Source organism: Equus asinus, chromosome 5 (assembly GCF_041296235.1).
Source record: "Equus asinus isolate D_3611 breed Donkey chromosome 5, EquAss-T2T_v2, whole genome shotgun sequence".
NCBI classification, from domain to species: Eukaryota; Metazoa; Chordata; class Mammalia; order Perissodactyla; family Equidae; genus Equus; species Equus asinus.
In genome coordinates this window covers 75,125,103-75,143,106 of record NC_091794.1, presented here as the reverse complement: position 1 = coordinate 75,143,106, position 18,004 = coordinate 75,125,103, and the positions used below count along the sequence as shown (strand labels likewise).

At 46.1% G+C, this 18,004-nt stretch overlaps 1 protein-coding gene across 4 annotated transcripts in view; it reads right to left on the bottom strand.

The window, feature by feature from the left end:
• Positions 1-18,004, bottom strand: part of AGBL4 (AGBL carboxypeptidase 4) — a 1,219,476-nt gene that overhangs the window by 93,659 nt on the left and 1,107,813 nt on the right. For all 4 annotated transcript variants that reach the window (XM_044770751.2, XM_044770749.2, XM_070509980.1 and 1 more), the window contains one exon: positions 10,391-10,502. In XM_044770751.2, coding sequence (XP_044626686.1) covers positions 10,391-10,502 — 112 coding nt within the window. The remainder of the gene's footprint in view (positions 1-10,390; positions 10,503-18,004) is intronic.

The following is an 18,004-nucleotide window of genomic DNA, read 5'->3' as shown; positions in this document are numbered from 1 at the left end:
CCCCTTCTGCATGAAGCCAGTACGTGAGGGTTACTGTAAATATTCAATAAGGACATGAATACTCTTTGACCTTTTTCCCAACACAGACACAGATGAAAAGAAGTTAATCTTGTTACTTTGCTGTTTTCTTATTTAACCTTGAGGGGTGACTCAAGGGTCACGAGGCTTTATGAGCTTGTTTTGCAGTAGAAAAAGAATGCCTTTAAGGAAGTTACAATCACCAGATAACCAGCCCCCAGCTGCCATTGACACCCAGAAGTCAGACTGCCCAAGGGCGTATCTGGAGTGAAAGAAACACTGATTTCCCCTTTGTTTCTCTGAAACTCCTCCCCAAGGCCCTTAGCTCTATAAAGACTCTCTGCTTTCTTCTTTGTTAAGGTGGATGTGAGAGAACCTATCCTCCTGCCCCCTCCTTTTGGCCAATTCCAATAAACCTTTCTCTACCTCTAAGCACTGGTGTCTCTGTGATTCGCTTACTGTGCATCAGGCACTAACTTCAGATTAAGAGGTTGACATCCATCACATGCTCCCCCCAGTGCAGTACACCAAACTCCTTGGAATTCCCTGAGTACATTCATCTGTCTCACCCGTGTCCCCACACACGTTGCTCCCTCTGCCTGTAATGCTTCCCCCAGGCTCTGTGTAATCATTTCCTACTCTTCCTCATAACTCATCTCAGAGGTCACCTTCCCCAGCAAGTCTTGCCTGACCCCAAGTCCAGTTGAGATGGTTTTTTCCACACGGCACCCAGGTCCCTTGTCTATCACAATGCTTACCACACCGTCCTGTGATCATTGGTTTACTGAGTCTGCAGCTCTAGACCAGGGCTTTACAAACCTTCTGTGGCCATGGAACCCTTTATTCAAACACATTTCTTACACTAATAGAAGTTAGCAGAGAGTATACATGCCTGACACAGTGCCTTGAGCAAGTCACACGAATCACTTCAGTTAATCCTCACAACAGCCTCTCACAAAGGACGAAACTGAAGCTTAGGTTAAGAGACCTGCCCAAGAGAGCAAAGCTATTGAGTGTTGAAACGAGATTTAAACCCGGGCCTGAGCCTGAATTATACTGCCCTGGTTAAAGTGGAGATGAGCCCCTTGTAAGAGGTCCTCAGACCTCTTGCAATTTTTCTGAAAACAGTTTGAAAATGACTGCTCTATTCTGGATTATCACCTCCTCGAGGGAAGAGACTGTTCCCTATTTCTTTTGTACTCCAGTATACAGTGCCTGGGTTCAGAAAGTGTTTGTTGAATGGATAAATGAATGATTTTTTTCTTTCAAAGATTACAGGGAAGTTACTCTTTTATCTGTATACTTCACTAGCCTTGAAGTGAAAGCATGCAAAATGCGCCTGGAATGACTTACTGAATGGGAGAACATCAAGGGTCATTGGCCAGAAGGTCAGGCTATGTCCAGGCTGGTAAGACTTCTCATAGCCAGATACCTGGGACCAGCTTGGGCATTAGTACTTTGGGAGAATAGGGGCAATTTCTTGATTAAAGGTTAAACAGTTCAGTTCTTGCTGGAAGCAGTGATTAGTCTGGTCCCTTTCATCAGAATTCAGCTCCCTCCACCACAGTAAATAATGGACTAATTAGGCATCTGGCTTACTTGATTTCCCATGGCTAAGGCCAATTTCTGAAATGCAATATGCTATTTGATGTACCAGCATGAATTCATCCTGGGCTCGAGAGCCTCCCAACAGCAACAACCAAAAATAACCCTCGGAAAAGTTCCACACACACTGAACACAAAGACCCTAAAACGTGACCTGTGCTCTGTTACAGGCCAGTTCTGCTGAATGCCTAAGCGGATAGCAGGCTGTATGCAGATCTCAACCTGCTTAGACCAGGGGCCCGGAGCGGAGGAGGATGCTGGAGGGGTGAAAAATGGATGCGGTAGGTTGGTTGGAAAAGTTCCCGGAGGAAATGACCTGAAGGTAAACTGGAGTGGTTGGGTAAGTGCAAAGAGGTTATTCTAGGAGTGCCAGGTTGTCCACAGAGACCCCTTTTTAGCTCATTGTGGCCTGGATAATTGGGTGCTCATAGGATAGTGAAAATGGGGACGCAATCTTGGTCTAAAATAGATTCCAGTAGCAGAGAGGGAGTGAAGAGAAGAATTTCAGAATTTGTGGGTTTGTGATAGAGATCTTACATGGCTGGATTCTAACAGTCTAGAATTTCCAAATTTGGGAGCTTGAGAAAAGTTTCCATATGTGGGAACTCTTTGTGACAAGGGATCAGCAGGGGTAAAAAAAAAAAAATGAAGGAAAGAAGACGAGTCAATGGAAATGCAGTACAGTGAGAGAGGATTGTGGAGCTTTGAAAGTCTAGAGTGCAATGGATTTCCCCGGGATGTTTCAGTGTTCTCTTGATGGGAAACAATGGGTCAGATGAGGTAGCCAACATGATTTCCCCATCCCTCATCAAGTTCCTACTAAGTGTGGGGCCCTGTCACAATGAAAAAGACAGAGCTTCTGTCCTTGAGAAGCTCATGTCTAAAGGAGGCAGGAAAACCATCATGAAAATACAGCATGATGTATGCTTTCACTGAGGGCTGTACCAGCTGTGTGGGCTGTCCATAGAAATCCCAACAACTGCTCTTCTGGAGAGACTATTTTAATCAATGCTCAAGAGGTTCTCACTGAGCTCCCAGGGAGTGGCCAGCCCTGCCCAGGGCAGCAGGGAGGTGAGGGCACTGGAGGGGCTTGCAACTTAGCTGAGAAAATGGAAGCTACAGGCAGAGGAGATGCTGCTATGGCACCAAGCCCATGGAATACAACATCTATGGAATAAACCACTAGATGAAAGAAGCAGAGCCTATTAATAGGCATGGAAGAACAAAGAAACAAGAGTTCACCATGGGCCAAAACATTTAGGAAATCTTAGAGAAGGTGGGTGTGGAGGTGGGTTCTGAAGAGTAAGTAGGATTTTGAGAGTGAATCAGTGTATCTCTTGAATTGGAATACTTTCCTTCTCTTTACTCAGCAAATTCCCATCCATTCTTCAGAACCCCATTCAGAGGTTAATTCCAGGCTTGATGAGTGGATTTCTTCTTTCCTGTCTATCTTTCCTCTCTCTCTCCCAACATCCATTCATGGAGGGCCTAACACCTGCACTGGGTGTTAGGGATATCGAAATGACTATGGCGAAGTGCAAGCCCTCAATGCGCTCACAGTCTGTGTGGGGTATGGGAGCTGGGGTTTGGGGACAGTGAGGTAAGAGCTGTGATGGCCAAATGCATAAAATATTAATAGCTCCATTTCTCATGTACCTACTATTGAAGGTTATTTATATACATACTATCTATTCCTAAGAGAAATCCCATGAAATGGGCATTGTTAATCCCAATTTACAGATAGAGAAAATGAGACACAGAGAGTTTAATTGACCTGACTCAAAGGGAACCTTCTGGAAGCTTTGCTGATCCCCATGCAGTTGAAACATTATGTATCTAGTCAGTTGGTGAGAGGTATTCAGAGTCTTAAAAGATGAAAACATGTTAGAGAAATTGAAGGAAACAACCAACTCGACAAGAATATTACTCCGAAATGAGAGCTCCATCTCTCCACCCTGCTTGCTGCCAGAGTCAAAGTTATAATCTAGAGAGTCAGAAAAATCATGTCTTTTATCACAGGTGGGAGAAGTTGCCCTTTAGAAAAATAATGATTTCTCTTAAAATTCCTTAAAGTTTCATAAACCATCTCAAACTGTTGTAGGAAAAACTGTAAAAATTTCATGAGCCCAAAGCACCCCCTGTTCTCAGAGTCCCTGTACAATATTGCATTTACCTCCAGTCTTTATTCCCATACTGAACGTTTCCCCCAGTGGCTATTTACTGATTTCCTGGGCCATGTTGGTAGACGTGGAAAAATATTTGAGTAGATCTAAGTGTGTGATGTATGGTGGCGGCGTGAGAGCATTTAATCTATCCCTCCCAAAACCTCCAGCAGCGGCTGCAGTCTGAACCTTTCACCGGGACTTTCCTCTCCACGCTGCCCCTGGAGCACCTTATAAACGCTTTACATCCAGGTACATTCACATATGTCAGGTCTCTCTCTCCATCTTGTGAGGTAGCAAGTCAGAGACTGCTCTTCCCTCTTAGCAGATGGGCACACTGAGGCTTAGGAAACTAACATTGAGGGAACAGCTGCCATGTACTAAGCATCTTCACAGGCATTCACTCCAGGCTGTCCTCCCCTGGCAGCAGTCAGGACTTCTGTGCCTTGTCATGGAAATCCTGCCATTCCGTGGAGCATATATAACCAACAGACAACTCCAAGACAGCACAGACTGTTGGAGCCAGAAGGGCCCTGTGGAGATCATCCTTTCATCCCTGTGATGTACAGACAGGGGACATGAAAAGCCCAGAGAGAAGAGACTTGTCTAAGAGCACCGAGCAAATTAGTGGTTCAGCCACTCTGGTGGGGGAGTTAGTGTTTTCTGTGCCTCTTGCTGTCACAAAGACAAGCCCACACACTTTAGTTGGTCTCTGCAGAGGACCTTGGGGATAATAAAGTCAGAGACATGGGGATGGAACAAAGGTTTGGGAACCCACAGTCCAGATTCTAGAGTTCCTGAGCCCTCAGGGAGACAGTCTGCATATGCCCTAGGGATGTGGTTTTCACCAGGGAGCGACTGCCTCCTCCGAGGGGGTGATGAACACCCTGCCACAGGGGGCAAAGAATTTTCCCACCCCAAATGCCATGGCTAGGGCCTCCTGCTCTCCTGGTTTACCTCTAAGTGTGCACGTAGGGTGGGGATGGGGTGCCCCAACCTGTACCTCCATCCTTCCCAAGGTGGGTTTACCCCTTCCGCCAGCCAGGTTCTCCTCCCAGACTGTCAGGTATGAACACGCAGGTGCCCTTTGGTTTCTAGTGAGGAGTCGCCATCTCAGCGCCTTCGGGTCTGGTGACCCAACGAAACATTTGCTCATGCTAAGAATAGACCTCATGGGCCACTTCCTTCCGTTTTAACTGAATGGTGAAACTGTGCCTGGCTGTGTGTTTATACATATATCCTTTGTGTCATCACATACAACTATAGACTTGTTTGTGTGTCTATCTCTTATTTATCATGTTTGTGTTTTTATGTACATGTATTTTCAGTTTTATGTATGTGAATGTGTGCATTTTCTGCATATTTCTGTGTTGTGTGTCTGTGCGTATTTTGTGTGTGGGTGTGAACGAGAGCTGGTTCAGTGTGTGTTTTTTGACCATGTCACCGACTGCTCTGTTTGGCATGGAAATGTGTTAAAATTTATTTATTTATTTGACAGAAAGAGAGCAGCTTATCTTGAGGACTACAGGAGGAAAGCAAGGAAAAAAATCCCAGCCTTGCTTTGCTCTATTTTAAAAAACTGTTCCATGTTGTTATGGCAGCTAATTTTCCTTAAGTGATTTAAGGAAATGGATCTGTCTAAAAGAGCTGCAGCCAAGTTGTTATAGCAACACAGGACTTTCTCCTTTAGGAAAAGCGGGGAATTCACCCCTGAGCATAGAAATCTCTCAAAAAAGCTACCCTGAGGTTCTGAGGGACTCCAGGGGCAAAGGAAGGGGCAGGAGGGGGTCCATACACCTCCCACAGTCAGTTCCTGGGGATTCTTCTCAGCAATAGTCCTTGTCACTCACAAGTTCAGGTCTCATTGTCCTTCACATGGACAACTGCAATGAGCACCTAACAAGTCTCTCTTCTTCCTACTTAGTCTCACCTCACTTGATCCACTCTCCACACTGCAGCCTTCGTAATTTTCTAAAGCATATATCATTCAACCTAATATATCCTAGGGTGCCATGTTCTGTTCTATGTCCTAGGTATGAATAGGCCATGTCCCTGAATGGCAGGTCAAGAACGTTGGCCTTTATCCCACAAGTAACGGGGAGTCATTGAAAGGTTTAAGCAGGGGAGAGAGACCCAGTGGGTTTAAGTTTTAGAATGACTCTAGAGTTTCTAGATTGGGAGACAGAGTGGATGTTAGCTCAGGGCTAACCTTCCTCAAAAAAAAAAAAAACCACTTTAAATCTGAGATCCAGTGCAGTCCCCAGAGTTAAACACTCCTTTGTCAAGATCATCATTTAATATCCCAGTCCCTGAGAGGGCAGGAGGGTTTGGTGAGCACAGGGCTAGGAAGGCAGCCTTCGAAGTAAACACCATCATTAAGACAGGACAGCAGCTCTTGTTGCCAGGTGAGAAGGACACAGAGGGCTTATTCCAGGAGACCCACAGCGCAGGTCGGACATACCACTCCTGCTCAACTTCAAAGTCAGCATCTGTAAGCTCACCCTCACGCTCACTGTTCCTTCTGCGTTCCCACATCCACTCCACCAGTGAAGCCAACCCACGGGCATCATGCAAGACTCCGTCCTCTCCCATCAGCCACAGTCACTAAGTCCCTCACGTCTCCCTCGGTAATATCTCGACTCCTCCTCCTTTCCTATCCTACAGCGGCAGGCTCTGATGGTCTCCAGCCTCTAGCCTGGCACCCTCCAAATCCATCTCCTTACAGTACCAGAGGGTACTTTCTGAAATGCAGAACTGGTCTTGTCACCTCCCTGCTGAAGATCCTGCAATGGCTCCCCATTCCTACCAGCACAAAGTCTGAATTTCTCCCAAATAATAACTTCTCCTCTGCCCATCTGTCTGCCCCCAGTACCAGCCACAGTGAACAACCTGCAGGCTCCTGAGTGTGCCTCCCCCTTGAGGCAGATGCACAGACGTCTCCTCTGCTTGGAAATCCCTCCCTGCCCTGGGCATCCTTCACACATCAGGTCAGGTGTGGCCTCCTGGGTTGGGCTCCTACAACCCAACCCCTGTGCCTCCCTCCACAAATGCACCTAGAATAGCTGTCTGTAAATGCCTGTCTCCACCATGCTGTGAACTCCTCAGGGGAGGGCACCAACCTGATTGATGCCAGCGCCCACCACAGGCCTGAAGGAGTTCAGCGAGGAACACACTCAGATCTTGGAAGGTCTTGCTTGGAGTCTCTGCTTTTGATTCCGTGAGAGGAAGGCGACCGGGATGGAAGGAATGAGGCAGAGAGCACTTAGAAACAAGGCTAGAAGCTGTCCTGGCGGTTCAGATGGCTTGGGGTTGAAAGATTATGATGATGTGAGCGACAGTGAAGCTCAGGAGTGGAAATGCATTAAAGCTATTGGGCAGGTGCCTCTGGGCACTGCAGAGTTTGCAACCGGACACAAGCACTCCTGAAGTCAAATGTGAATTTGAATGAGAACCAAATAGTGTTTGCGGAGGCTCTGGTACACACCAGGTACTGCCCTAGACGCTGTCACGTGGCTTTTAAGTAGAGAGGCCATATAATTTATTAACCAAACTGGGACCCTTTTAATAGTGAAAGAAGGCACCATTAATAAGTATTCCAGGACACAGGTGTAAATCAGAACTGCCCGGGCAAGCTGAAACTTACAATCATCCTACCTATGGGTCACACGGTGGGGTTTTTTCTTTTTTCTGGTAACCCATGAAACCACTTGTAAATCTATATTTATCAGTATTTATTTGTTTGATGTTTATTTCCCCACTCGATTGCAAAGATTAGGGTTTTGTTCACTCTTACAACTGCACTGCCTGGTGTATAGAAACTGCTTGATAGATATTTGTGGAAAGAAGTGTTAAAGAGAAAACCACCAACCCAAAATGGCATCGCTTGTGCTAAAGTCCATGATACCAAACTTAGATTTAATACCTATCCTAATTGTAGTTTCTGACCTTCCCCAGAAATGTAATCTTAATCCACCAGTCTGAAATTTTCTTGTCAGTAGCAATGAGGTCATCTGTCCCGTGGGCTCTCTCCATACCACCCCCACCCAAGAAAGAAAAGGTGATCTGCATGATAAAACCCTTGCCAGTCCCTTCCCCCAAAAGAGAAGATGTTCTGGCCCCAAGTAATCTCTTCTTTCCTTTTGCTAATAACGTCCTTCCTATCAAAACTTTCCATTTTGCATAACTCCTCAGAGTACCTCTCTACTTGATAGATGGAATGCTGCCCTATTCACAAGTTGTTTAATAAAGACAATCAGATCTTCAAATTTACTTGGTTGGAATTTTGTTTTTTACCAGAGGAAAGAAAAAATGCTGTAAAAGATTGGGCAAGGAGAGAAGGAGGGGGGAAGAGCAGAGGAGACGGAGGGAGGTGAGATCCTGTTCCTGGTTAGCTTGACTCTCATATTGGTGCTCGGTGTCCTCACCTGGGGACTAAAGGAGTGGACTTTCACAAAGAAAATGGCTTACACAGCTAGCTCAGTAACCACATGTGCTTATAAGATCCAACCTTTTCATAGCACAAAGTGTGTCCTACTATCTTTGTAACTCAGTCTTGCCTGATGTTCTGTAACATGGACGAGGGCCCAGTTGTTTGTGAGCAAACCAATGACTTTTGAGTGACGATGGCAATGGCAGGCTGAGGCCTCTCCTCTTTAGCAAACCTAACCCCTTCTCTTTGGTTCCTCGCCCATGCCCCCACCTCCCAGTTTTCTCCTCGGGGATTCACCTAAAGCACTGCTTTGTCCAGTGGCTCCCACTCTGTCATTTCTCCTGCCCCATGTCTTTTTTTTTTTAATTGTACCTCCTTGTCCTCTCTATGAACAACTGTTTTGTGTCTATAAACCATATTCCATTGGGCATAACAGGATTTGCCATGTTCAGTCCAATTCAATTCAACAAATAGTTATTGAATATCCATTATCAGCCAGATCAGAAAAAATGTAGGGGCTGTTCTCTTTAAGAAGGAGGTGGCGGAAGAAGGGGGCCTTGTGATTCTATCAGAGAAAATGCAGTCAACACAGAAGGCTGGGGGGCAGAACCCAGGGGACAACACATACTTCATGAGGAAATCAGAAGGGGCCTCTCTCTGCCGGGAAAACCGATCAGGCTGGCATCAGGAGTTCAGGGTAGTAAAGGGGTTTGGTGAGCACTGTTAACACCTTCTTTTGTAGACAAGGAAGGATGAACTGGAGAAGGAAGCAAGTACACCAAAGCTACGGCTACATAAGCACTGACGTGGCAGGTGGGCTGGAAAAAGACCTAGGAAAGCAGAGCTCACATAGGAGGATCAAGATAGCAGCTGAGTTGAGTTGAGATAACTATATTGCACCAAAAGATTTACTTTTCCGTGAAGCCTTGCTCTAACATACGCATTTGTTTCTAAGTATACATTTTTGTCTGGTCTGTCTATATATTGCTCTTTAATTTAGGATATTTTTATTGGCATCTTCAAAGAGAGTAAGTGGAATGAGTTACATTGACGCATCTCTGAAAAAGTCCAACACTAGGACCTCTGCTATCTTAGCAGTCACTATCTGTCACCTGATGACAGTCAAGGGGTCAGGAAATCGCAGTCATCAAAGTTGGAAGAGACTCAAATGTAACCTCACTACAATTCTCCCAAACAATGCAGTCTCCTCTATGCACCATTTTTGACGGTGTCATTTAGCTTGAATTTGAACGCTTTTAGTAAGGCAAAGTTCATAGCTTGCACACCCACTCCATCCTCAGGCAGCTCCACTGTCACAAAGTTTTATGTCTCTATAGGCCTTCCCTCTTCCTTTGGCCTCCACCTGGAAGACGTCTGTCCTGTTCTCTCTGACCGCTCTTCAGAGACAGAATGATCGTGGTCTGCCTCCTTTCTCTGAGCTATGAAACCACAGTGTCTTCTGTTTCTTATAAAATCTTGCCCCTATGAGCAAACTCAGTGTGGATACCCATTGTTCCCCTTCCTTCTGGCATAGCAGGCCCTCTTCTCTGGGAACAGTTTCACCACTGCCATCACACCCCACAAGTCCAACCATGGGGTTCCAGTGAGACTGTCCTGTCCTTACCTATCCTTGCCTCTTGGGCCAGAGTTGACTTGCCCAGAGGTGGGCATGTCCTCCAGTCTAGGCCAATCACAGTCCTTTTGGAACTGGAATTAGAATGAGAGTATGTCACTCTCTAGTGGTGGGAGCCACTGGATTCGATCCTTGGCACACACTCCCCCCAAGTGGAGGAGGCCAGTCTGCAGTCTTCAATTATGTGAGATTCTCTGGTACTCTTCCTATAAATTCCCCAATTCGCTTAAAGTAATTCAAGTTGTATTTCTTTTGCATGTAACCAGAGTCATGACAAATGTGAATCTGGTCAGTGTATTTCCTTCGTCCCACAAGACCTCTACAACCGAACCCCATATTTGTGAGGGGTGGGGGAGAAGAAGGGATTGGGAGAAGGTAGTAGGTCTGTCCAATTCAGAAAAGAGATCAGCGGGCCTAGCCCCTCCCTGGTTTTGACCCTGTACTCCTAATTTGCAGCTCCTAGTGGACTATCCCAGGACAACACTGCCCTTTCCCAGATCAAGCCAGAAGACCAGCAGCTGCTGAGGGGATGCAGTTACTCACAGGGTCGTTGTACATCTGGACGATGAGCTGTTTCACTCCATGCAGGGTAGGGTGTGCCCATGGAGAGGGATCCAGCCAGTGACGGTTCAGGTCAAACCCCATCAGAGAGCACCTAGGCAGTACCCAAAGTCAGAGTCAGTATAGACCGGACAAGCCAAGCTTCCCGCCTGTCAAAACACAGTTCGGAGTAGGGGCAGGCATCATGTCACCTACCTAGCACTTATATTTTGCAAGAGACACTTCTGAGCATTCTACGTGTATTAATTCATTCATCGCTTTCAACAAACCTGTGAGGTCACTATTATAATTCCCACTTTGCAGAAGAAAAGACTGAGTTTCAGAGAGGTTCAAAAATATTTCAGTGGAGCAGTTTCGCTTCAGTGTCCCTGCTCTGGGCCCACAGACACACACACATCTCCTATACAAGGCAGTGGAAAGAAATGCTCAGGCCCAAACCACTGCTGTCCCCATTATTCCTGTCTGTCTCACACCCACAGCTAATCCACTGTCTCTACCTTCAGAATATATACAGACCCAACACCTTTTTATCACCTCCACTGATAACACCATGAGCTTGGACCAGGGTCCAGAGTATTGTAATAATGTCTTACCTGGTTTTCTTGTTTCCACCCTTGCATCCTCCCACCCCACCTCTCACCCTACCTCCCCCCATTTTCCACACAACAGCCGGGGTGATCCCTTGAGAACATAAGTCAGATCACGTCCTGCTCAGATGGTTCCCTGTTAGATGTGGAATAAAAGCCGAAGTCCTTACAACAAGCTACACACTCCCTTGTGGTCCACCTCTGTTAACCTCTGACCTCAGCTCCTACCACCATCCTTCTTGCTTCCTCTGTGCCAGATACTGTCCTCCTCCCTGTTCCTCCAACACGCCAAGTGTGTCCTGCCTCAGGCCTCTTGTGCAGGCTGTCCCCTCTGCCTGGAATCCTCTTCCTCCAGATTTCTGAGTGAGTGACTCATTCTCACTTGTTTTCAATCTTTGCTCGAATGTCACCTGCTCAGTGAAGTCTACCCTGACCTTCTCCATATTCTCCCTTGGGTGCCCTAACGAGTCGTGTCTTGGGCTCTCCTCCTCTCCCTCTTCCTCCTTCTATTCCTCCAGATCTGCTCGAAGCCTGCTGGTACTCGGGAAGAGATACCTCCTGCAGATCTCTGTCCCAGGGGCTCCATCTGCCCAGCCTTCGCAGATGGTTCTCTCCAGGCCAGCCAGGCTAAGACCCTGTGCTTGCTCACAATCCAAATTACCACTCTCCTTCTCTCTAATCCATCCTCCTCCTGTCTCCAGACACTCTCCCACTCAGATCTGACTATCTTGCTTTCTTGATCAAGATTTATCTATGTTTCTCCATCACCTATAGAATAAAATTCTGCTCTTTGCGGATTTTTAACTAGATTTAAAACTGATGGCGACTACATCCCTCTCTCTTCTTTCTCTGCCCAAAGTGTCCCCTTTTTCTTGTCTATCCCTCTGTTCCACTATTTCACCCCCCGAATCTTATCTTCCAAGCCCCTCTCTCTATTTCCTTAAGCAGTACAATTTACCCCTCTCTCAGCTCATTAAGTTTGCGTCCTCACCTATCACTCTACTCAGAAAAGTAAAGGACTCTCCTGGGGACCCACCTCTCCTTCAAGATGGTTGGGGTGGGGGTGGGGGGGTAAGCAGTAAAAATTTTCCCTTATGGCTTTAAATAAGCATTGTGGGAGCCATGTGGAGAATAACTAACGTTTCGTGGGGACGGGCTTCAGTGAGGAGAAGCCTTTGAGTTGGGCCTCGCTGAATGAGCAGAACTTTTCCAGGTGCTGGGGACAGAAGGAACCACCCAGGATGTCAGGGGAATGGTGGGCAATTTGGTTTGACTGAATCAGAGTATGTGGTGAGGCGGCGGTGATGGTGAAGCTGTAAAGGGAGATGGGGTGAAATGTGAAGGGCCTCGAATACCCAGCAAGGAGTTTCATTATTTTGTCTTTGCATAGCTGTGTTTAGGTCGATGAAGTGCTGACGTTGTCTTCTCACTGATTGCAAAGTGAGAACAGTGATAGCCCTGCATACAGCTTTTAACAACATCACCATGACAATCAAGGGACACAATCAACAGAACACATACTGACATTACTTTGTGCCAAGAATTAAGTACTTTACTAAATACAAATACTTTCTCTAAGTTAATCCTCCCAAAGTGAGGGAGGTGCTATCCTTTTTCCCATTTTGCAGACGTGGAAACGGAAGCACAGAGAGGTTATAAATTTGCTTGAGAAAAGAGTTGACATCAGGGTTGGGCCCACACTGTCTGACCACAACCTTGAGCTCTTAGCCCATTTACCTTATTGTAATAACAGCTGTCATTAGTATGTACTTACTGTGTGCCAGGCCCCAGGCAAGTCCTTTCCATGGGTTTTGGACACACACAGAGCAGTTGTGTTACTTTTGGACTATTGTTTATAAATCTAGCCCTCTACCCTGGCTCTTTCCACTGTAGCAGGTATCAGAGTTGGGGTGAAAACCAGGTTGTCTGAATTCTCCACCCAGGGCTTAATCATGGGTTCCATGAACCTCAGACATCCAGGTTGTCTTCTCCTTTATGCTTCTGGTGTCAAAGAAACAGTAAATCCTAAAGAGTACGAATTCATACCTCCTTGCTTTCTTCTCTCTCCTTCTTCCCTGTGGCTGTCCCTTTTCTCCCATCACAGAAGAGAGACCGGAAACTGGCCCAGTGGTGCAGCAGTTAAGTTTGCACGCTCTGTTTCCGCCACCCAGGGTTCGCCAGTTTGGATCCCAAGCATGGACCTATGCACCACTTATCAGGCCATGCTGTGGCAGGCATCCCACATAGAAAATGGAGGAAGATGGGCACAGATGTTAGCTCAGGGCCAATCTTCCTCAGCAAAGAGAGGAGGACTGGCAGTGGATGTTAGCTCAGGGCTAAGGGCTAATCTTCCTCCAAAAAAAAAGAGGACAGACAGGCCAGATGCTCCCTTTGTGACCTGGCAGGCTGGGCAGCAGCAGGGAACCCAGCCTTAGACCTCAGCCACTCCCGCCCAGGACTTAAATTTGGACTAGGTCATGCAAGGCTGCAGGGCAGGTCTTATGGCAGTGCGACCATGGAACAGAGGGAGGTTATTCCAGCCAACAGCCAGTTGTCTGCCTCCAGAGTGACTCTGCTAACTGTTTTCCAAGTCTGGCCCTCCAGCTTCTGCTTGATTCTGTAAGCCCCTTCCTATAAATTCCCTTTTTCTTAAGTGACTGGAGTCAGTCCTTGTTTCTTTAATAGAAAGCATCCCTAGCTGTATGGTCCTGTGGGCTAATTTATAGAAAACTCTAGCAGGCCCCTGTATTGTCCACTTCCCAATGGCTGGTCACCAAGCAGATGGAACTACTGGTCTCGGTGCTGTGCTGACAGCTCTTCCAGCCCCCGCTGAGCATCGAAAAATTTGGAAAGGAACATTGTTGTTGCTAAGAGGACTTAATCAGAAACAACTGCATCCTAGAGATGGTTAGTTAACCGCCTCTCCTCTGCTGCCAAATAAGAATACTCTCAGCAATATCTTGGCCAAGTCACCAGCTTACTCCAAGACACCTGTATGATTTGGAACTCACAACCGCCCCAGGCAGCTTATCTCAATCTTGGACAGCTCCATTAGGAAAGTCTTCCTTCTCTTTAGCTGAAATTTGTCTTCCAGTGACTTCTTTTTACCAGCTCAGCCTTGCCCCATGGAGTCACACAGAACAATGGAGCTACATTGTAAAGACCAGGGGCTTTAGAAGTCACAGTTAGGTTAAAGTTTTGGCTGTACTCCTTACCAGCTGTGTGACCTTTGTGAAATTTCTTTTTTTAAAACCCGTCTGGGCTTCTGCTTTATCATATATATAATGAAGATAACAATCTTGACCTTCTGGATTGCAGATGTACATGAACCAATGTCTGTAAATGGCCCAGCAGAATCCTCAAAGCAGAGTGAACACTGAATAAACGGTAGCCAGTGATGACAGTGGCGGTAGTGGTGATTGTGGGTTTGTTGAAATTGTCTAAACCTAAATATAATCTCCTCTGGGAAGGCTTGCTGATTTACTGTCTGCAAATATGGAATAGGTACTTTCCCTCTGGTCCCAGAGCATCCATGGCTCCCCTCATCGGAGTGGCTATAGCACAAGATGTAGCAATGGTTGAGGCTGTCTTCCCCACTGGACTGTGAGTTCCTCAAGGGCAAGGATTTCTTATTCATGTTTGTACTCCTGTGCCTGACAAAGAGCCTGGGCCACGGCAGACACTGAGGTAGTTGTTGAATGAACATTTCATTCTTTCCCAATCTCATTCATTTCCTATCTCATATGATATGGTTCTCACAACCATCCAGCCACACAGGTGGATTCCATTTTTCAAGTGGGAGCATTGAGGGCCAGAAACAGTAAGCCATTCCTTCAAGGTCACCTCACCAGTACTTCACCAGAATCCAGATGTCCTAGCCCTGTGCCCCATGGTCTTGCCACTTGGCCATGCTGCTTTCAGGAACCCTCTTTGATTAAAAAGAGCGAGATTCAAAACTGAAGGAAAAGTGTTACAGGTGAGATATCCTAAAGAGTCGACTCTTTGATCCAGCCTGCTGATGAAAATAGACTGTGGCTGGTGATTCAAAAGCAACTCAACCCTCAAAGAATCCTAGAGCTCTTTAGAAGCCAGAGCATTTGTGAAATTCTTTAGTGAGTAGTAAGTGTGCTGGGTACTTTGTGAGCTGATTTTAAAGAATCCTTCTAATGGCAACCAGTCTATCAGCAGGTAGACATTTACTGAACCAAATGTCTTAGTAAAGATGCAGGAACCCTGGCTAGGGACCAGGGGGACAGGCCTCATTTCCTACATCTATATCATCTTGAGAAAGTCGCCTCCCTTCCCTGGGCTCCATGCTTTTCTTTGTAAAACGAGGGGGTTATACTTCACTCATGGAGGTCTCTTCCAGCTCTCTCATGATAAGATTCTAAAGCATCAATAACTGGGTTCTACCCCGAGAGTTAGGGACTTACAGTCAGGACACATTTACAATAAATTTAAGTTAAAATACAAAGAAAACAAAATATTCTAGAAAAAGGATTGATTCAGTTTTAAAAAGAAATGCCAAATAGTCAAAGCTTACCAATATTGCCAACTTAGCATTAACTGCATGGATTTTCAACATTTAAGATTTGCATGGGACCCAGTCCTTGCCTCTCTGAGTTCTCAAGGAGCTCTGAGCTTTGAAGAGAGGATGCAAGTTTGCCAAAAGTCAAGGCGTAAGAGAGAATTCCACGCAGAGGGCATGGCATGTGCAAAGTCAGGGAAGTGAGAATGGTTGGAAATTACACATATTTCTAACAGGCTAATAGTGTGTTATGCTTGTGTCCCTAACTAGGCTGTAAGCACCAGGGGACAAGACTGGTGCAGGCTCTTTCACTTCAGTGGTTTCAGGACCCAAATCAGCTACCTAAGGACAGGAGAATGGACAAGATGACTCTGGATGCCAGGCTCCCACTCCTCTGGTGGCCAGCTCAGAGTTACTGCGTGTGAAGTCCTGGGTCTCTTCTCCGGATGTCTGTCTCCTTGGTGCTCTTCTATTCTGTTACATATTTTTAAGATGAAATTTCTGTGTAAGCTCAAAATTAAAACCCCTTTCTGACACCAATGGGGCTATTTATGGCACCAAGGAGACAGAATATTTGACATTAGGACCGATGTAGAAAATGAAAATTTATGGAAATCAAATTTATATATAACTGCATCGTATATAATTTCTTTCTCTGGAGTTGAAGATACTCTCAAGTATCTTTTCTTTCTTCTTCCAAACTCTGAGCCCAATGAGGGCAGCGACTATGCTGGAGTCATCTGGCCCTCCTCTGCTCCAGCTTATCTACCACAGACCCAGGTGCAGAGAAGGTTCAATATACCTATTGAATGAATGAGTGAATGAATGAATAGATGCACAAATGCATGAATAAATATCCTGTAGGTGCAAACAAGGTTTAGGTAAGTACTTGAAGACATATTTTGAAAGGTATTTAAGCACCTGTTACATGCTAGACACCTTCACAATAACCAAGTGAGGTAGGTATTATTTATCCCCATTTTATAAATGAGAAAATAAAATCTGAGAGATCTGACCTTGAGAAGGTCACTTGACAACTACTAGAATATAGAGCCAGGATTCGAACCCAGGTCTTATTGATGCCAGGATGGTGTATAGTGACCCTTTGAGGTCCCCCCAGCCATCAGCAAGGCTGTGTGATCTATGAAAGAGACACTAAGCTACTCCTTTGTCTGCTCTTCCCGTCCCATCTCTTCCTCCTCTGCCCAATGGCAGAGATACAATGGCTCCAGAGAACATTATTCAAATGGCAAATAAACAGCTTCATCTCGTGAAGAGCATTGTGCCTCATCCCTGTTGCAATAATGGCAGCTAGAATGAGAGCAATGATTTTAATTCCCCTCCTTATGATTTCCTTTTCATCTCATCTAAAAGATAGAGAAAAAGGTAGCTTGGTGCCTCTATCTCATCCTGATCAATCTTGTCCTGAGCACTGTGGGGCTGTGTGCCCCTGGAAGGTGGCATTGACAAGCAGAGATGTATGGGGCATGCGTGCAATCGTCCCTCAAATGCAGCAGTTTTTCAGCATTACCAATGAGCTGGATTGGATTAAGTATATTTGCACCAAAAGCAAAATAAATATTGCTTTATTTAATGCCACTAAAAGGTTGGGATTCAATTGCCCTTGGCCTGAGGCACCTTCCGGCTCTATTGATTGGCCAGCGTCAAAATGCCAGACAATCTGTCATGAACAGCTCCTGCAAAATGCTTAACAGGTGGGGTGGGCTCTGCTGTCGCAGAGATGGAGGACAGCAGGCAGTGTCCTTTGTCCCAAACACAAGGGATAATTATAACACGTCCACTCCCCATCACCACCAAGATATTTAAAGCATTTCCCCACATCCCTTTTTAGATCATCACAACAAGGATGTGACCAGTCTATGGAGGCCGAGAGGAGGGTGGATAAGAACATAGTTTCCAAGTCAGAAGGACTTGGGTTTGCGTCCCAGATCTACCACTACGTAGTTCCATGACCTTGGACAAATTCATCTCTTTTGCTCAAAGAGCTGAAAGCACTGGGAGGAGAGACTGAATCTATTTCACTTGCCACTGAGACTTCATTGCTAGTACAGTGTCTGGTACACAGCCAACTCTCAGTTAAACTGTATAAATAGAGGCTCATAAAGGTTAAGTAATTTGTCCGTAGCCTCGCAAGGACAAGTGACTGAGGCAGGACTTGAGCCCAGTCTGCCTGGCTCTAAAACCTATGCTCTTAACCATCACTCTACCCTCTCTTAGTGGTCCTGGGACGCAAGTGTGGTGAGGGGTTGATGCAAGCCTCTTCTTTTTTAAATGAGGAAACTGAGTCTCCAACAAGGGACTAGCGTGAAAGGGTACCTTTATGCAAATTGACAAAAGGTGCCTCCCTCTAGGCTGACAACTTACAAACAGGTGCCCCTTCTGGGTGGGTGAAGTACAAAATGGGATGTCACTTGCCCTGGCCAGATGTGGGGTTGGGAGCAGAGTCGCAGCCCTCATTGG